The sequence below is a fragment of the Pleurodeles waltl genome, chromosome 6 (genome assembly GCF_031143425.1).
Source record: "Pleurodeles waltl isolate 20211129_DDA chromosome 6, aPleWal1.hap1.20221129, whole genome shotgun sequence".
Classification (NCBI taxonomy): Eukaryota; Metazoa; Chordata; class Amphibia; order Caudata; family Salamandridae; genus Pleurodeles; species Pleurodeles waltl.
Genome location: NC_090445.1, coordinates 233,274,156 through 233,295,697, shown reverse-complemented (window position 1 = coordinate 233,295,697; position 21,542 = coordinate 233,274,156). Strand labels below are relative to the sequence as shown.

At 41.9% G+C, this 21,542-nt stretch overlaps 1 protein-coding gene across 1 annotated transcript in view; it reads right to left on the bottom strand.

The window, feature by feature from the left end:
• NSF (N-ethylmaleimide sensitive factor, vesicle fusing ATPase) overlaps positions 1-21,542 on the bottom strand; it is a 593,422-nt gene that overhangs the window by 173,095 nt on the left and 398,785 nt on the right. Inside the window, exons 10-12 of the mRNA XM_069237976.1 lie at positions 20,081-20,246; positions 13,195-13,269; positions 12,021-12,208 (exon numbers count right to left, since the gene is read on the bottom strand). Of these exons, the coding sequence (XP_069094077.1) occupies positions 12,021-12,208; positions 13,195-13,269; positions 20,081-20,246 (429 nt within the window). The remainder of the gene's footprint in view (positions 1-12,020; positions 12,209-13,194; positions 13,270-20,080; positions 20,247-21,542) is intronic.

The window sequence follows — 21,542 nt, the reverse complement described above, 5'->3', positions numbered from 1 at the left end:
GTAGCCAATGGCTACTAGCCCTGAGGGTGGCTACACCCCCTTTGTGCCTCCTCTCTGAGGGGAGGGGGGCACATCCCTAATCCTATTGGGGGGATCCTCCATCTGCAAGATGGAGGATTTCTAAAAGTCAGAGTCACCTCAGCCTAGGACACCTATGGGGCTGTCCTGACTGGCCAGTGACTCCTCCTTGTTTTTCTCATGATCTCCTCCGGCCTTGCCGCCAAAAGTGGGGCAGTGGCCGGAGGGGGCGGGCAACTCCACTAGCTGGAGTGCCCTGGGGTGCTGTAACAAAGGGGGTGAGCCCTTGAGGCTCACCGCCAGGTGTTACAGTTCCTGAAGGGGGAGGTGAGAAGCACCTCCACCCAGTACAGGCTTTGTTACTAGTCACAGAGTGACAAAGGCACTCTCCCCATGTGGCCAGCAACATGTCTGGTGTGTGGCAGGCTGCTAAAACTAGTCAGCCCACACTGGTAGTCGGGTATGGTTTCAGGGAGCATCTCTAAGATGCCCTCTGGGGTGTATTTTGCAATAAAATGTACACTGGCATCAGTGTGCATTTATTGTGCTGAGAAGTTTGATACCAAACTTCCCAGTTTTCAGTGTAGCCATTATGGTGCTGTGGAGTTCGTGTATGACAGACTCCCAGCCCATATACTCTTATGGCTACCCTGCACTTACAATGTCTATGGTTTTGCTTAGACACTGTAGGGGCATAGTGCTCATGCACCTATGCTCTCACCTATGGTATAGTGCACCCTGCCTTAAGGCTGTAAGGCCTGCTAGAGGGGTGACTTATCTATACCTATAGGCAGTGTGAGGTTGGCATGGCACCCTGAGGGGAGTGCCATGTCGACTTAGTCATTTTATCCCCACCAGCACACACAAGCTGGCAAGCAGTGCGTCTGTGCTGAGTGAGAGGTCTCCAGGGTGGCATAAGACATGCTGCAGCCCTTAGAGACCTTCCCTGGCATCAGGACCCTTGGTACCAGAGGTACCAGTTACAAGCGACTTACCTGGATGCCAAGGTGTGCCAATTGTGGAAACAAAGGTACAGGTTAGGGAAAGAACACTGGTGCTGGGGTCTGGATAGCAGGCCTCAGCACACTTTCAAATCATAACTTGGCATCAGCAAAGGCAAAAAGTCAAGGGGTAACCATGCCAAGGAGGCGTTTCCTTACAAAGGGAATATCTATTTTGCAGCACCCACCGATCTGAAGTGATGGAAATGTTGAATTCTGCCTTCTATCTGCTGTGCACAGGCTTGCAAAGGGAAATCAAAGCACATTGGAAGCCACTACAGCCGGTGAGAAGGAGGCGGAAGATTGCTACCCTTGGTGGTGTTCACAACCCCGGCCACCACCCTGTCCTGAGATGTGAAAAGACAGTCTGTTGCTAAATTGATTATGAGGGCTGCCTTGGTGACAAGCTGCTAGACACTGCAAGTAGCCTCTGAATTTTCTGTAATGTTGGTGGAACTGGTGGACAAGTGGAAGCAAGCCTAGGCACAGGACCATAACAGAGCTGTCTATAAAGCATTCTAGCACCGAGCATGTTCTCAAGAATCTGTATCTATCAAACAGCATTCCAATTAATAGTGCCTGGATGTCAGAAAAAAACCAGAACTCGGATCCAGGCATGACGCAGGAGCATGACAACTTTGCCCATGGCAAGACTTACACAGTCCAGTGACAAGTCCAGCCTTCAACACCTATTTTACAGTGTTATATTCGTCCTGAATTGTTTGAGCAAAGGCTATGCAGAATTCGTTGGGGACAGACTGCAAGATCTTCTTAGTTATGTCCCGAAGTGCATGCTTATAACCACTATACAGACCTTAGGTAAGGACCAAAGAGCCAAACTGGCAGAGGAAAATACTCTTGTTGACTGCGTCAATGCACTTTGATTCTGAATATGGCAGCACAGAAAGGCACACGTTTGGGATTACCTTGCCTGTATCACTATGCTGGATGCTGGGTGACAACTGCATGGCTAAATCACCAGGGATGGTCTATTTCATCCAACCACTGACCTACTGACTGGGGTAGTCGAGCACAGCTTCGTCCAATCAGCTCTTAAAGTACCTCCTAGGCCCTCAAAGAACGGCAGCAAGAGCTCAGACATGGCAGGCCCATGATGTAAGATTTCTGTCAACAGATTTGCTTTTGTTTCAGTATCAGGTAGTTGTAAATCAAGATTGTCTGCAGGGCCGCTGATAGTCCACCACAAAGAAGGCACTTTCCTCTCGGTGTGCATTCTGCGGAAAACCTAATACAGTCTCAGGAGAAATGTACAATCAGACTAGAATTGTTTTTAAATCCATGTATAATCCAGCATCAGTATAGTGAGAGGGGATATAATTGTAAGCTTTTTGTGATGTTGCGTCGACTGCAGTGAAGCATTCTGAACTGTGTCCTAATTGGAGACAAACAGGGCCTCCAGCCTCTTATATTACAGGAGTCAAGGCAGAGGCTGTGGATTATCCAATTTTGGGGGTTGTACTTTGGTGATTCATACAATAAAATAGATCTAGCCTGTGCCAGTATTGGCTCCGGATCATAGACTCATATCAGTGCCAGGTAGAGAACAGGGCCATAGGAGTAATGATCAGTGGTGGTGTGGTAAGGATCAGTATGACACCAGGGGCTGGAGTGGACCTGTGGTCTGGTGCCACAAAGGAACTGGCAGAAGACACAGCAGGGTCAGTAAGCACCAGGGAAGGATTCACCAGCAGAAGTTTGACAGGTGGTCTCCGTGACTCCATGGCACCCAAAAGAGCTCCTGAGGGACTCAAAAGCAACCTGCAAATCTGCAGCATGGCCTTTTAATGGACTCTGTCTGCTGCAGGGATGATTAACACCAAGATAGCTGAGGTGTGCCAGGTCATCCTCAGAATGGACTCAAGAGTCGTAAGGCACCTGTTGGTCCTTGAAATGGCATTCCCTGTGAAAGTATTACTTCTGGATAATTCCCGAATATTGAGGTTCAATTTCACCCCTGTAGTAGAAACAGGGGTGTCAACTGTAGGCAGTCATCAAGAGAAGGAACCTACACTTCAGCCTATTCAGCATTTTGTTCACCTTCAAATGTTCCTTGGACTTAGGCTTATCTGAAAACTTGGACTGAGATCAGGACTTGGTGAAGGAATGGCCACATGATTTGAAGTGGGAAAGGTTGCAAGACCTGGAGCGGGATGGCCATCTTGAGTGTGACCTCTTCCTCTGTTCCTGCTCTGTTTGCCTTTTATCAGAGTGGGTTTGTCACGCAAGTTTGAATGTGACTGAACCTATGCACAACAAACAACATTGCGCAGATATGTGATGGCATCTGCTTCCTATCTGCTAAGGGGCTAGGGAGTGGAGAAAGACATTTTCCATGGCACCAAATCCTCGTAAAGGGGTGCAGCCACAATGGAATTGCCCGCAATGAGCAGAGGAGGGGTCTATATGGTATAGCACAAAGCTGTTTCAGAATCAGACAGTACCATCTGGATTTGTTGTGCAAAATCTGGATACAGTCTGGTGCGTGGGATTATTCTAATGGCAAGGAATCTGTGGTAAGAAGTAACCATCAGAATTAGTTGTTTCACAATAACAAAGTTTTATAAACTAATTTAAGTCACTTTAAGAAGTATATTGAAGGAAGCTTTGCATGCTCCTTTAGTCATACTCATTACAATACGTTTGCAACTTTAAGCACAATTTTGCACCCTTACGGACTATTTGTCATGTGAGGTTTGGACAAAGGATTCCCATTTCTTAAAACCTATTGACTAACGACCCTGCCGAATGGTACCCCAGTCCTCAAGGTACCACATACTTTGATCATGACTTCACTCTTAGATATATGAGCCTCAGGGGCATCTTCCGTAAACTTAACAGTTAATAACTGGCCTCTTAGACCACAAAGCAATAAGGCATTGAAAAATCTCGATCAGGACCAGAACATTGTGAGATACGGTCCCATGAAGACTGTTGTACCCTTCGGGCTCCTAAATAGCTCCATTTAGTAACTGGAAGCTGAAGGAGAGAAATAATTGCTGTAAGGTACTGCAGAACCATTAGCTTTGCAACCTTGCCCAATAAACTCTAGTCCTGCATCAACTGTGTTATTCCCAATTTTTGAATATTAATGGACTTTTGGCCTGAACACTTCAGCAGGAAGCAAACCTTCTGACCTACCATGTACCCTACCAGGCACGCTTTAAAGTTTGCATCTAGTAGTAAACAATGTGCTTACCCTGAAGACCGAAGCCGATCATATCATTTCGCTCCTCAGAGTTTGGGGTGGGTTTGTTGCTATAGACTAATACGGGCTTACTCTATTTTATCCATATCACAGAAATTGGGTTGGTTGAGCTGTTGCTATATGCTAACACTGCAAGTGTTGGACACTTGAGCTTTTGCTATCCTTACTCCATTTTATCTGTTATATTTTTCTAATGGTGTATTAAAGAAGTACTACTTTTCAAAGAAATCCCTCTAGCTAGACAGCGTTTGTGTGTTTCTGAATGCCATTGTGTTAGAAATTGGGTCTCTAGTTGGCAGTGGTATACACCCTTTTCCAAGTAGAGACCGCAATACTAGTCAGGGTAGGTCACTACACAACCTAAATTATCCTGTGCTCACCCTCTGGTAGCTTGGCACAGAGCAGGCAGGCATAACTTGGAACGCAATGCGTAAAGTACAGTGAAAACACCACAAAAAGTACTCCACACCAGTTTAGGAAAATAGATAATATTTATCTCAATAAAATAAGACCAAAATGACAAAAATCCAATATGCACATTCACAATATCACTTTTTAAAGGTTTAAATGAGTCTCAATCCTTAAGAATCAGTGGTTGTATCCTTTCAACACACACGACCTGGGATGCATCAAAAATAACGATGCAAAAGAGCCGCAGAAGAGATGTGTTTAAAAGTAAGGCGATGCGTCAGATTTTCCAGTGCGGCAGAGATGATGCGTCATTTCTATCCACGTTGCACAGTGATGCATCGATTTCCAGAAAAGCAGTCTTGGTTCCTCACTGCGATGCAGGGGTACTTTATCACCCAGGGACAATGTGTGGAAAATCCAGTAGGAAGGCGCATGTGCTGCGTCTATCTAAAAGGCGATGTGGCGTTTTCCAGCCATGAGGCAGGCGCTGCGTTGACTTCTGAAGGCGTTGAGCCGATTTTTCAATGCACTGGGATTTTCTTTTCTTTGGTGAAGTATTTGTTGGCCTGGAGGCTTCAGAACAGAAGGCAAGCTCAATCCAAGCCCTTGTAGAGCACTTGTGGAGGAAGGCAGAGTACTTCCAGCAGGGTCAGGTGCCTGCAGGCAGCAGGGCAACAAGCAGGAGAGCAGTCCTTTCAGCAAAGCAGCCCAGATGAGTCCTTTGGACAGCCAGGCAGTCCCTCGGACAGAGTCCAGTTGCAGGTCCAGAAGTGTCTGAATTGGTGGGGTCACCCACCCAGTATATATACACCCAAAAGTGCCTCTGACATTGAGAAAACTTCAAAGAGTGGTTTTGAAGTGCACAAGTTCCCCTTTCAACCCAGCTCTGTCTACCAGGAGCCCTATGGGGGTTATCAGTCCTTTGTGTGAGGGCAGGCCACCGGCCTCTGAAGTATAAGAGAGGGCCCCTCCCCCCTTACTGTCCAGAGAAACTGTCTGTGTGCAGATGAATGCAGATGCAGCAGATTGTCCTGGTTTTATGGCTGTCTGGGTGGAAGGCACAAGGGGAACTGTCAACCAGCACAGACCAGACATGGACTGGAGACAGGTTGTAAGGCACAGATGGCAGTAAGTGCAGAGAAAAGCCTACTTTCTAAAAGTAGGCATTTCTGAAATAGTAATGTCAAATTCAACTTCACCAGTAAGTAGGATTTCTTACTACCATTTATATCATATCAAATATGACAAGCCTATTCCACTCAGATTAGAAATTACCACATATAAAGCATATGAGGGGATCTCTAATGCTGGCCTATGAGAGGAGCAGGCTTCACAGTAGTGAAAAATGACTTGGGAGTTTTTCACTACCAGGACATGTAAAACTTATAAATACATGTCCTGCCTTTTACTTACGTAGCACCCTGCCCCAGGGCTTACTTAGGGCCTACCTTGGAGGTAATTTATATAGAAGAAAAAGGGAATTTAAGGTTTGGCAAGTAGTTTTGAATGCCAAGTCGAAGTGGCAGCGAAACTGCACACACAGGACTAGCAATGGCAGACCCGAGACATGGTCAAGGGGCTTCTTATGTGGGTGGCACAATGAGTGCTGCAGGCCCACTAGCAGCATTTAATTTACCAGCCCTGGGCACATCTAGTACACTTTACTAGGGACTTATAGGTAAATTAAATATGTCAATTGGGTATGAGCCAATGTTACCAAGTTTTCGGGGAGAGAGCACAAGCACTTCAGCACTGGTAAGGTATGCAGAGTCCTAAAACTAGAAAAAAGGGAGATCAGAAAAATGGAGGAAGGCAGGCAAAAAGATGGAGGAAAACCACCCTAACGCTGTCAGATCTAACACAGTGTTTGTCATCCCAAAGCTCAACTCACATCCTTGATTAACTTTAATTTGCAAACACGGCTAACAACTGAGAATACAGGAAAGAAAGTGGGACCATACACAAGGAGGAGCTATGACAATATAAGGTTTTGGTGGGTTGAGAAAACCACATGTGGCTGCTGTGACTAGGATGACTGTATAGAAAGTTAAGAGCTGATGCCAGCACTTAATATTTCTTAACTGGCCTGTAGTTCGCTGTCCAAGTTGATCAGAAGGACCAGTGAAGGAAAGCAGCTCTGGGAAAGACATTCAAGTCTCTCTCGTGCTCTATGCCCCCCTCCTTCTCTCCCTTTTTTTTCTCTCTGAGGACTATTTGTTGCAATAAACCCTGGGGAGCTGCAGAATCTCTTTGAAGGGCCAGTGGCAGACTTTGCTCTCAAAAACTCGCATCCAGTAGATGCAGCTCACTTGGGAAATGCCAGACTGGTTACTTCTCAGTTTTTTGAGTTGTAATCAGTACAACTCATTGGGGTAGTAATCAGACTTCGTTGCATATAATGTTTCTTCACAACTGAAATGCAAGGGACATCAAATTCCTTAACTGCCCTTTATGTTATGCCATGGACGTTTAAGGCCATCTGATTGAGATTTTATGGACTGTAGGAGGTTTTCTCTGGCATACTTATCGCAATGCTCTTCGCATGCTCTTTTTGGGTACTTTCCCAATTACTCCCATATTTAGAAGCACCTCCACTTCTATCTCGTCCTCTTCCCAGTCTCCTGCTCTGGGCAACCATGTATCTAGGAGTTCAAATACATCTTCAATTTGGGTCGTGGCAGCAGATGGGTGCTGACTATTTTGGAAGGTCTGCAGCAGCAAAATCTTTTATAGCCTCTCTGATGTCATCTGATGTCATCAAGGCACTGGGAGGTTTGGTTCGAAATGGCATAGACAGGCAACAACAATGACCACTTTACAACATCACCAAATGTGTAAACCAAGTAGATTTCTGCTTCACTGGGTATTGATACACAGGGCCTTTCAAATCATTTAAATCAGAACTATTGTAATTGTTCTAGGCTAAAAAATGATTTATGCTATATATTGGAGACCTAGGCACTCAATAATGTATAACAATATAGTAATATGTGAAACTCTAACAAACACAGTGAAGTAATTCAATGATTAGTAGATCAATCACTGAGAAACTGTAAATTGACTCAGTCCAACAAACATCAAGTTGATTGACGAATCCATCCTTTAATGAAACAATGAAACAATCACCAGCCAACACGTGTTTCGTCATGGGAGTGGGTACTCCCCGTGACTTGGTCAAGGCTGTAAAGAACCCAAAATACAGAATATATGTAAATTATAAATTCAAAAATGACAAAGCATATCAACACATATTGTGTACTTGAAATTAGTTAACATAGCAAAAAATAAAGCAAACCACAGAACATAAGTTGTCAACTCTTCATTACTGTAAAATTAAACTCTGAATCCATAAATTGATTAAGTAATAAATGTTAAAACAAATGAATCTATAATAAAATTCACATCCATCACAGCCCAGTGTGACAAGAGAGAAAGGAAGACCAAGGCAACACCCAAGTTAACCAAATGCCAGTGAAGAAAGTTTTACTAAACTCAATATTATAGTAAGTGTAAACAACAACTATAAGTGACTCATCCCAGTGTCACCCAAAATTAATATACACTAAAGACCAAAGTACAGTGTCTCAAGAACGTATAAGCCCCAGTGAAAAATTGTCATACCTCGATTCTAATAAGAAAAACGCTCTGTGCCGCTAACTCATAATAAACATGTACCGCATCTTCTGAAATTAAGATAAGATACGAGGTATAACAAGTAGTTAACTATATATAACAATCTTGTGCCTGTTAACACCAACAACAAACACCTACCCACTTACGGCCATCTGGCCATGTCGACGTGAAGTTATAACAAAGTGTCTACGACGTCTCTAATAACAAAAGTAATATTGAGAAATCAATCAGCTCAAAAAGCGTGTTACAACAAGTTTTAATATTAAATGCGTTCCCCGTATAACACCAATATTATTAGTCTTTTACCTAATCCTTGTGTAAACTTCTTACAAAAAATGATTTATGTTGAAGAGAGATCCTTAATAATACAGGTGGAATTGCTCAACACAGCAAATGGATCTACCCGCCATATGACATTTTAAAACAAAACCTTAACAGACTTTTTTCACATTAAAGCACATTCAAGGATTACTCCTAAAGTAAACAATGTATCTTGAAAAAATGAAGAACATTTTGTGGGATCGTCCTCTAATAATGGGGGATATTATCTGAAATCCAAAAACCACATGTGCGTGCAAAACTCAATGAGCACCAAGGCGCTTAAAATAAAGGCTGCCTTCTGGCAAAGACTGACATTTACAATTACAAATCAAGGATCGCTTTGCTAATAAACTATAATAAACAGATTCTGCAAATACACTAGAATTAAATTGAAATTCCACTTTCGACATCTGTGACTCTCACCTCACAAACCAATAAACATATTATTTACGAAGGGTGCAGTGTTTCCTGATTTACACAGAACCCGGCACTATGAGGGTTTTGTCCCTTCAGGACAGCACAAAAAATGACACCTATACTGAGGAGCAGAAGGGGGGGCGCGGTGTGAGAGAAAGCAGTGGAAAGCTTTTGTATAAGAGGGTGTCCAAAAAAGGGGAGGGTAATAAAGCGGAGTACGAAGACTGAGGTGCCGCTGAATGGTCTGTGAAAAGGGAGGGAGGGAGGAGGGACGTGCAGAGGCAGATAGAAATTACGCGAAAGAAAAAGAGGCGAGAAACGGACACCATGAAACACAGGGCAGGGGGAAGTCACTTGAAGAATGCCTTTACCCACATACTGTGAATTTACTGCGGCGCCACATCCCACCTATCAGTTACTGCGGGACACTATACAGCATTACTGGATGTTGCACTCGTCATCCGCAAAGACGAGAGCAGGGGAGACGTGCAAAGGAGAGGCAGACGAAAGGGAATACCTTAAGATGTGCGCTGCTAAGTTTGATATAAATCGTTGGGCACGGTGAAGGGCAGCACCATATGGAGCTATGTCCCTCTCCCACGGCCATACTTTGTCACAACTCGCATACTCAGTGAATGCCGCAAACTGCCTCAGTGAAGGACAGCGGCTGACATGCTGGGATCTGCAGGTCACAAGTTCAAATCCTTGAAGGATTCTTTCCTCCGAGGTTGGTGAGCGGAGTATTACACTGGACACCTTTTATGTACAGCTCTTAGAGTCGAAGTATGATGCACTATATATAAAAACAGGTTATTAAGTGACAGCTGTGCTACTCCTTAAATCTTTTCAAGTAGTTTAAGATTTCTGCTTCAGTCCCTGGCAAACTGATGACATTCATAGTAGTGTTTGAGAAAGAAACAGAACATTCTCAAAAAAGAGGGCAAAACATGAGGAATCTGAGCACATAAAGTAATAAAAGAAAAGTGTGAGGAGAATGGACAATGTTAGCACATGAAAAGAGAACACAAAGGGGAAACGAGATTAATTCTTGAGCCGATAGACATAAAAGTGGTGTATCATACTTCCAACATGATGGTGTGCTTAGTTTTTTACTGAAGGCTACTGTAATGTGAATATTAAATAAACAAGAATACTGATGACAAGGCATACAGGGAGTGCAGAATTATTAGGCAAGTTGTATTTTTGAGGATTAATTTTATTATTGAACAACAACCATGTTCTCAATGAACCCAAAAAACTCATTAATATCAAAACTGAATATTTTTGGAAGTAGTTTTTAGTTTGTTTTTAGTTTTAGCTATGTTAGGGGGATATCTGTGTGTGCAGGTGACTATCACTGTGCATAATTATTAGGCAACTTAACAAAAAAAAATATATACCCATTTCAATTATTTATCATTACCAGTGAAACCAATATAACATCTCAACATTCACAAATATACATTTCTGACATTCAAAAACAAAACAAAAACAAATCAGTGACCAATATAGCCACCTTTCTTTGCAAGGACACTCAAAAGCCTGCCATCCATGGATTCTGTCAGTGTTTTGATCTGTTCACCATCAACATTGCGTGCAGCAGCAACCACAGCCTCCCAGACACTGTTCAGAGAGGTGTACTGTTTTCCCTCCTTGTAAATCTCACATTTGATGATGGACCACAGGTTCTCAATGGGGTTCAGATCAGGTGAACAAGGAGGCCATGTCATTAGATTTCCTTCTTTTATACCCTTTCTTGCCAGCCACGCTGTGGAGTACTTGGACGCGTGTGATGGAGCATTGTCCTGCATGAAAATCATGTTTTTCTTGAAGGATGCAGACTTCTTCCTGTACCACTGCTTGAAGAAGGTGTCTGCCAGGAACTGGCAGTAGGACTGGGAGTTGAGCTTGACTCCATCCTCAACCCGAAAAGGCCCCACAAGCTCATCTTTGATGATACCAGCCCAAACCAGTACTCCACCTCCACCTTGCTGGCGTCTGAGTCGGACTGGAGCTCTCTGCCCTTTACCAATCCAGCCACGGGCCCATCCATCTGGCCCATCAAGACTCACTCTCATTTCATCAGTCCATAAAACCTTAGAAAAATCAGTCTTGAGATATTTCTTGGCCCAGTCTTGACGTTTCAGCTTGTGTGTCTTGTTCAGTGGTGGTCGTCTTTCAGCCTTTCTTACCTTGGCCATGTCTCTGAGTATTGCACACCTTGTGCTTTTGGGCACTCCAGTGATGTTGCAGCTCTGAAATATGGCCATACTGGTGGCAAGTGGCATCGTGGCAGCTGCACGCTTGACTTTTCTCAGTTCATTGGCAGTTATTTTGCGCCTTGGTTTTTCCACACGCTTCTTGCGACCCTGTTGACTATTTTGAATGAAACGCTTGATTGTTCGATGATCACGCTTCAGAAGCTTTGCAATTTTAAGAGTGCTGCATCCCTCTGCAAGATATCTCACTATTTTTGACTTTTCTGAGCCTGTCAAGTCCTTCTTTTGACCCATTTTGCCAAAGGAAAGGAAGTTGCCTAATAATTATGCACACCTGATATAGGGTGTTGATGTCATTAGACCACACCCCTTCTCATTACAGAGATGCACATCACCTAATATGCTTAATTGGTAGTAGGCTTTCGGCCTATACAGCTTGGAGTAAGACAACATGCATAAAGAGGATGATGTGGTCAAAATACTCATTTGCCTAATAATTCTGCACTCCCTGTATATTTGAAACTGATATTAAAAAACCCAAACAACATCTACTAACTACAAAGGTTGCAAATGTTGACACAAAGCTAGACACTTTCCTTTCTACACAACTGAGAAGTCTGATTCTGCTGGTAAAAGAGCTGCACACATAACGGAAGTGGATGGCAAGGAGTAAGAGGACCATGACCATGTGCTCCTCTGTTATGTCTCCTCTGAAGCGGTCCTAGGGAGGGTTAGGATTCCCGGAGTACAACAGAAGCCGCTCTGGGCACTTGCCTTAATGTGCCGGTTCATGGCCGTAGACTGGGCTGCTCGGACCAAGCCCTCCAGCTCAGCACCACTGAAGTTCTTCGTCTCCTGGGCCAGTTCATTAATATCGACTTCTGGGGCTAACAATTTGTGATCTTTCATCTTAGACGTGTGAATATTAAGGATCTGAAAACGGCCCTTTTCATCTGGTAAACCTGTTAGGTTAGAATAAAAGACGAAAATGAAGCAGCTTCTTAAAATCATCTTTACCCCTAAGCTAGGTTAGAGTGCCACTTTGAGCAAAAACAGCATATCATTTTCAAAGCCTACAGAATAAGGTTTATTAGCTAGATTACTGGACTCGTTTTTTGCACAGCAGCACTCGGTTGCAAATGCACATGAGATATCTTACAAGATACACACATTACACTTGGTCAAACTGTATTCATCATTAATATCTTCTAAGGGGCACATACATTATCTCCTGTCCCCATCCCCATCCCCAGCCCCAGCCACAAAATAAAATACTTGGAAGCTTTCTTCCTCACAATGGACATAAGCAGGACATCGTTATAAAAAACAAACCAAGCTCTCTGACATGCGCTGCATCAGAACTTACTTTGGTCCACAGAAGAAAGTTAAAGTAAGGATGATTTAGGTAGCTAAGTTTGACTCCTTCAGAGAGGACGGGGACACAAAGAGGCATGCAGATGGAAATTCCAATTGATGTCCTATGGGTCAGCCCTTCAGCATGAAATCAAATTATGAACAGCTGTGAAAGAAAAAATATCTTCCTGACCATGTAAATATTCAAGGGCAGGGGGGGCCTGGGTTCACTCCTCACCACGCTTTAGAATCCCCAGTGGTTACCTGGTCTAAAGGATAAACTCCTCCTCTCTCACTTAAGGTGGTTTCTTCGGAAAGAGTTAGAGAGGATTACACAATAAACAGGCGATGGAGACATAGCTCACCTCTCACCACTGGTGAAGATTATTTATCCAGAGAGGTGCCCAAGTAAAACTGCCCTTCGCCCTGTAACACAGAGCTGGTTTAATTCACTCAATAAGAGGGTAGGACATAATATCTTATCCTTCAGCTGCCAAAAGTGTACTTCTTTTCCAGATTCCAGCAATATCCCGCGTAACTTTAATCCACACAAAGATTACATCACAAAAATTAATTAAACAACTAGTATAATTACCTATTTCCATTTTCACCTCCAACCTTCCAGGTCTGAGCAAGGCTTCATCTATCAAGTCTGGCCGATTAGTCATGCCTAGAAACAACCATAGAAAACTGGCATTTAGAGATCTTACTGTAAACACTTAGGGACAGAGACATAACTGAAAAATTATGTTTCTGTTCTTATTTCATGATGTGCCCTTTAAAATGATGACCTTCTCTGACAGAGTGCCTGTTGCCCTACCTGAACCTAGGCATTTCATTTTCGCTTACTTCGCCCGTATTATAATGCTAGAAAGGAGAGAATTTAAAAAAGTAATGCTGTCTCCAACGAAAACATGCTTGATATCTACAAATGTTAACTCAGATTAATCAGGAAACAGAGTTGGAAAACTGACTATACCAATCACATTGTTGATGACTATTAGGCTGCATATGCATAAAGAAAAGCATGAGAAAGGGCCATTTTAAAGAACTGAAACATTTGCAGCTCATCGGAAAGTAGTGCTGTACAGAGCTAATGATATATAGGAATTGTATAAAGCGCTGTGTGGTTACTTCAGAGGCCTTCATGGATTACAGCACAGTTTGTTGGCGGGGATGACACTGGAATCAAACCACAGAGGGTACCAGACTACGTACGAAATTCTTTGCTCACAACCCCTCTTCATTAACATTATCTCAAGGTATTTCAATTCTATTATACAAGTCACGCTGTCGTCTTGGACCAGAGCTACAGCAATAGTTACGGACATGTAAAAGCGAAGTTTAATATTATGAGAAGTGAGATGATAAACCTAACAAAATAAATCAGTGCAATTAGACACACATTATATACATAATTACGTTATCTGCATTATTAAATAATCAGACCGCAGTAAACAATAAATCTAACATCGGGGATTATCAAAAGACTTTAAAGGCAATAAAAGAGAAATACTGGGACCTTGAACAGTCCAACCTTATGTTTTCCACAGTGGTCATTCGGACTGTAAGTAATCAATGAATACAATGCATATTGTATTATCTTTTAACTGGAACGCTTTTTCGTCAGCGGTGAAACTGTCATTACGCTGGCGTGAACCTGTGTAATTTTGCGGGACGCTTGCTATGCAAAATTCCATCAATTATACTGTTTATGTCATGTTGAATAATTATGCTCCATTCATTGCAAAAGTTTAGAATGTGCATAGGGCAACAATGAAAATGAACAGAAAACAAGTAGCTTTTGTTTGCAGCACTTCTGTTATTTTTTAAAACGTGAAATGTGTTCTCACGTCCAAAACGGACCACGCATTTCACACTCAAATGTAGCACCACCTGCCGCTTTTGAATTTCACCTAATACTTTTTCAGAAATTGTATGTAGCTGCTCAAAAGCAAATGAAGTGAGTTTCGCACAACCCGACCTTATACCTCTATATCCAAGTTCACAATACCTGCACCCCTTGCTGTCGGTCTCAATACCAAGGTATGTATCTGTGATAAGATTCTGTTGCTATTGCTTTCCACCTGGTTACATGGAATGGGCTTTGTGGTGTTGTTCCAGTGACTCCAGGTAAAACAAACTTGTCTTCCAGATAATATGTGGGAATTAAAGGTGCGCTAAGAAGTGTTGAATAATCAGCTAATGGGTGAGAGATGTATGCACGATTCTTTGCCTGGAAAACGGCATCAACAGTGAAATAAAATGGCTGCTAAAGAGTTAAGGCACAAGACAAATGTAAAGGTGTTGGTGCAAGGATGATGTGGATTGACTAAGGACATTTGGTGAGGGTGCAATAAATCTGACATACTTTGGAAGAATGAGCAAGGTTTTCTAAGCCTAAACAAGTGATGAAGGTAAAGGACACCAATGTAGTGCTAGAAGATGGACATTTATGGAAAAATCTAGTTATCGGAGGTTCCCAATGAAGTGAAAAGGAGTTTATATTACCATGTGGAAGACAAGATGAAGATGAAACAGTACACAATGTTTCTTACATGTAATCCTAGTTCTGCATCATAGAGAGCTTCACTCCAGTCATGAACGTAGAATACTCCAGCATGCGTGAGGAGATCCCGGAATTCTTCGTAGGCAAACATTAACATATGCATGTGCACAAGGTAATAATCTCACTTTCAATTTCTCAAATGCAGGCATGACCACCTATGTCCTAACAGGCTAAATGTTTTCCTAGTTCTTTCTTTTCAAGTCGGTACCACATAACACAGAATTACAACATGAAACCAAACATGCATACTACACTAATGTGTGCAAAATAAAGTACAGAAAAGAGAAAAAGATAGATTAATAGGCTGAATGACCAGAGAAGTGAAAACATGCACTTTTCCTTTGGGAAACAAGTAGCTTCCATCTCCCACCATCTTTTGTACAGGCAGCTGCTTCTCATCTTCAGCTCTTTTAGAGGAAGTATGCTGAATTTGCTAATATAAGAATATATATAGTCACCATTAAAAATATGAGAGACCAGGGAAGAGACAGTGTTGACTAGGACTTTAGTGACTATACCTACAATATAGAACTAGAAGTACAAGTAACGTTTTGTTCTGAATTGTAGGATCTTTACTAATAGACATAGAACAAAATAGGAAGTCCAGCGTGAAAAAAAAACAAAACGTGAGGGCTCTCATTCTGAATGGCAACACAAAACTTAAAGCTTTTTAGTAACCAACAGCACTTCATGCAAAAAGATTCCTCATAGCAACTCGACCAACTACTGTATCAGAAGTATCATGATCTAAAAGCATCATCTGAAAAGTAATGTCTGGTGAAAGTTTGGACAGATTTTCACATAACTGTCCTACATACATTTAATTTATCTCAGCCAAGAAGCTGTTTTTCCTTGTGTGTGCTGTGCTTTTGACATACCAGGTAGTGGCTTATTAGTCAACTGATAACATGAGGCAATATAATAAACTAACCATCTGAAAATAGACTGCTTCGATGTCACCAAATCAGAATGGCTAGGTCCATTGTTGAGAAATAGTTGATTGACTTACTTAGATCTTTATTTCTGTCCAAGTAAAATGTCAAGACTCTTATTATACCTAGGGAATTCAGAAGTCTTTCTGATGAAGTGTAAAGAAAACTGGTAATTAAACTGTCTAATTATTATGAAAATCAGGCACACATTTCAGAAAAAAAGGATGGCTGTGTCCTGATGACTAGCCTCGCTGGTGAAAAAAAATGTAAGCTTCTACTACAGAGACAGTTTGAAGCTTGCTGACTCAAAGTTGTGGTAAGGCCACTAGAACAAATACTTTTCAAATCAGATTCTGCAATGATGCCTCATTTGTAAACTTAAAAGGTAAAGCAATCAATTTCGATAGTACCAGGTTAAACTCCCATTGTGGAGAAGGTTGCCACCTAGGAGGAAAATTCCACTTTAAGCCCTCCAGATTTTTTTTATGATCAGAACTCTGATGAACAATCTTTGTCTGTCATGATGTGATGCCACTCTTAGATGGCTCAATACACTCCCACCAGAGTGGCATAAGTAGGAGAGGAAGTGAGGGAGTCATCTTGCCTGAGACTAGTTCTTCCCAAAGGAGGAAAAATGATACTGTTGTTACTGTCTGCTACCTCCTGCAGATCTTCTTTGGTAAGAAGGTAGCTATTGTTTGAATGGAGACTGGTTTAGAAGACTACAGAAGGATTGAACTCTCTATTCTGAATGGTAAGGATGGCCCTGGAGCTTACTAAAGGATTTCTTTCTTTCTTCCAGGCACACAACTTTGCACATCTCAGCCTCATGCCTCATCCTCTGGATGAAGGCAAAAGAGGAAAGAACCTGTGAAGGACAGAAACAAAATAATAACAATGAGCCCCAGGCTTCAGTGGTGTTAGGTGTAGCCAGGAAAAGAGTTTCAAAGAAATTATTTTGCAGAATTCTAAGAATCCTAGATTTGCTGAGTCAATGGAGGCACCAATTACATGATTAAATGCCAGTATTCCTTCTACTACAAGTTCTTTACAGTTCAGCCAAAATTCCTTCAAAGACTTTCTTCAAAGCTGTTAATTATCACCTACATTGCTTATCATGCTTCCCGAGAATAGCTGTGGTGCTAGCTGTTTCAAGGCTGCTAGAGCAGTGCCACAAACCTTTTGCCTATTGGCATCAATCTTTTTACTATCCCTGTTAAGGAAAGCTAACATCCAAGGTGCTGAAGCACGCTTCTTCCTAACTGCTGAGGCAATTACAGAGTAAGGTTAGGGCTCCTCCTGCAACTTAATAGTGTCATGATCCAGTAGCTTGTATTTTTCAGTAGTGTTGGTTCGCTATCTTGGTGGCAGCAGGCAACAAACTTCTGCTCTGCAGGCTCAGTAATAAAAGGACACCCTGGAGAACTGTGATCCCTAATGGAGCAGAATGCAAAGAAGACCCAATAGGTGAAGTAAGTGTTTAACAAGAATGAAAAAGCTGTGTCAGAAGTACCATGTCTAAGTCGGAGTATCATCTACTGGTGATGAAAGACCGTCTAGGAAGACTGAAAAAAGAAATGCATCCGAATGAACTGACATCTTTCTAGAAGACATCAAGGTGTATCTCTGGACTCAACAATGGACTTGTTGACGTTGACTGATGTCTGGGGGAATTTCAGAGCTCTTTTTGTCATTTTCTGCCAAACCCGGTAGCCTTTCACGGGGGGAAGGGGTGGAAATCAGGCCACACAATATTTATGTGGGTCAGAGGCAGCGTTCTTCCTCTCACAGAATAACCATTTCACGAAGAGTGAAAGCATTTAAAGAAAAGTTCCCTTCTAAGATGGGAAAAAGAAGGCGGAAATTAAACAAAGTTCTAGGATGTCGAAATAAGAAAAGAAATGAAGACTTCTAGGGGGAAAACGTCAAAAAGGAGGACGTGAAAACCCCTGAAGTTTTCGGAGATCCATTCTGCTGGAAACTGAAAAAAATGAGATGGAGAAGCACCTGCCAGCACAAGACATACTGCAGATGGAAGCTGTCAATTTCTTAAAGGAACAATGCACTTTTTGTTCTCTACGCTTTCAGCATATCAAGCTACATTTTTTACTTATACAATTTCCTTTGCAACAATGTTGAGAAGCATGTGTGTTTTCATCCTGCAATTCATGCAACAATGTTGAGAAGCATGTGTGTTTTCATCCTGCAATGCTGTCTTATGTGTTACGGACTTGAAAAGAAGGAAACTGGAAAAAAAGAACACAATTTTATTCTAAAGAGGTTATGTCAGCATTTGAGAAATGGCATCTTACTCCCTTCTATGCATACAAATTTGGTGTTTGTATCAGAAGAGTTCCAGGATCCGCTGCAGACATAAATGAAAATTGTACACTTATCACAGAAGATCCTATGATCCTATGATGCAGAACAGACCATGTCCCAAGAAATGTGAATGCATTCATGGATGAGCACACATAGGTCCAAGGATTTGAATTATGAGGTCACATTGTAGTGGTTTCTGCAGAGTTTGTGGGATATGTGAGTCGAAGGTGTGTGTGTGTTTTGCAGTGACTTGTGTGGACTGGAAGAAAGGAGGATGTGTTTGGTCTTTAATGCAGCTTGGAAAATTATAGGTTGAGAAAGTACTACTAGAACATATTGCAAAGGGAATTCTTTGTTTGGTTGGAGCTACCTGCATGAGAAAACTGTTCGTTGTCCAAGGAGTGTGTAGCTTAAAAAGAGTTTCCTTACTGGAAAGTTATTAACATTTGCCAATTTGGCTGGAACAAACACTGAGTCGGAACAGACTAGGGCAGTGGTTCTTAAACTGTGGGTTCACAATGCCTATTGAGGGGGTCCACGGCTATTGATAAAATTAAATAACATTAGCAGATTGCTAAAATATGTGTACACATAAAAAAGCGAAATTGAAAGGTTTAAAACGTTCTGTGTATATGAAGAAATTAGAAATTGGACACCAAAACTTTAATTAGCATAATTCTGTTGGTTTGAGGGAGCAGTGCAAGTACAGCAAATCTAGCATGACTAGGCCTTAACTGAAGCAGCGATCGTATGCACTGACCTGACAAAAAGAGAGCATGCCCTATGAGCAAAAAAGACAACAATATGATATATCAGTAGTTCTTAACCTGTAGTCTGGGGACCTCTAAAGCTCCGCAAAGCCTACTCGGGGGTCCACGGGCGCCTAAAAAATTAACAGATTAATAAAGTTTATTTAAATAAAGGAGGAAAAAGTAAAACTGACCTTTTTGAAAATATTCTGTAAATGTGAAGGATTTTGAAATTGGAGACTAAAAATATACTTGATAACAGACTGATTCCTTGAACAGTGCAGGTGCAAAACGGAATATAGTATAGAAAATAGGTTGCTTTAATTTAAATTTAGAAACGCTCCTACTCTCCCATTAAAATTATGATTGTTTTATATTTATTTGTGAAGTAAATAAAATGCTTAATAATTTGTGTATTCTTATGTTGTTTAAATCATCGAAATTAGGCAGAGGATCCCGGGCTTCCAGTAATGAATCTGTGGGGGGTCCGCAGATTCCAAAAAAATAGTCAGTGGGGGTCCTCGGATTTAAGTAATGATTAAGTGGGGATCCACAGAAGTCAAAAGGTTAAGTACCACTGTGCCAGAGCCTAGCATATCACTTTATATTTTAGAAATTAAATTAGATTTTGAAAAGCTCTAACTTTCCCATTAACCGTAAATTTTAATTTAGCACGTTATGACTGATTTTCAAGCAGAAACGCAGATTTGAAGGCAGTTCCAACACATGCTAAATACCTCACACTTGGGTAACGGCCTTTACCAGGTGTGGTAAACCCTCCATCCTATTTCACACTACTTAAAACTAAGGCTAGGAGAACTATAATCCCTTACTTGTTTCTGCTACAGAAATATCCTGCCCACCCCCATGCACAGCCCACGTGCATCCCCAGAGAAAAGCATTCTTTACCAATAACCAGGATGTTGTTGAGCTGCTCCACTCCATCGATCTTGGAAAGCAACTGGTTAACAACAGTGTCATGGACGCCGGTGCTTCCCGCCATGCTACCTCTCTGCTTGCAAATGGCATCAATTTCATCAAATATAATGATGTGAAGTCCACTGTTTGCTCCAAGCTAGAATAAAAAATGGAGAAAGGTGGAGCTAATCAACAATATAAGTTTTAAATTATTGGTCACAATCTCTCAACATTTACCACAAGAAAACCTGTTGAACAGTCTTATGACGTTCAAAGCAAACTTCAAAGGATAGCAAAGGCTTCAATAAGGATATACAAGTGCTGGCCAACCATAACTAAAATATAGGCTGAAACACAAGATATTGTCTTTAAGATCCATCCGAGGGATTACTGCCCAGTAGCTACTTCTACATGTCTATACGTCAATGCCGTTTTCTGTTTCTGTAGGAAATCTGGCTTGATGTTCTTTTGCTAAAATTCTCAACTAAGCAACTTAGATGTGCCTACAAAGCTGGTTATGTAGTTAGTGATTAGAACTACCTCCATATATCGGCAGCAGCTTTTTTGAATGTGCTTAGCCTAGGAGTGAACAACCAACCAAGTTTGGACTAGCACAGACTAATGCTGCTGCCTGTAACACTTACTCCAAATGCAACACACCAAATGCAACATGTCAATCCTAGGCGCTGGAAATAGAGGTATGGGTGTGCTGCAGCACTCCCAAAATAACCATGCAGGAATTCTGACGGTGAAAGGGCATTAAAGACGACTTTAAATTTTGTTTTTATCTTGTCACATTTGCTGTGTGTTCAAAGACAGATGCCAAATGTCAGTTTAGTCTTCGGACATATTGCTGCCTATTCTTTTAAGATGGAGCCTGGTGTTTACTTTCTTCTCTAGGAACAAAGACTGAGGATTTTATCAGCACCTCACAGACAGTTGTTGAACCCATCATATGCTGCACCAACTTTGCTGAAAGGGGACTCTACCGTTGCATTCAACCTATATGAAAACAGAATTGCAGGCTCAACGAACAACACACAAAATAAAATCATACTCAAGCATCACGAAATCTATAGTCTGTATACTTCGTTATGAACTTTCTCTGTATCATGAGGGGCTGTGGTAAGTATAGTAAATATGCTTTAATGCTGGAATAGCTTCAGCCCAGTCCAACCACCACCCTCCCGATTCAATCACCGCTCTGAAGTAGGCAACAGAAGCCCCAGAAAGCTATTGGCTAATGCGTGCGTCTACACAGCTTCACGGATGGGCGGGCTGGGCACAATACATTCCTTTACTGACCTTTTCTGGTCCTGCCTTATCTTAGAACAAGCTGTCATCACAACCCTGTTGAGCCAATATACTGTAACTTCCATTTTCACAGGTGCCTAGATGCCAACAGAGAGCCAGGAGATAAGAATTTCAATGCAAGGGAGGTCGGGGCAGGCAG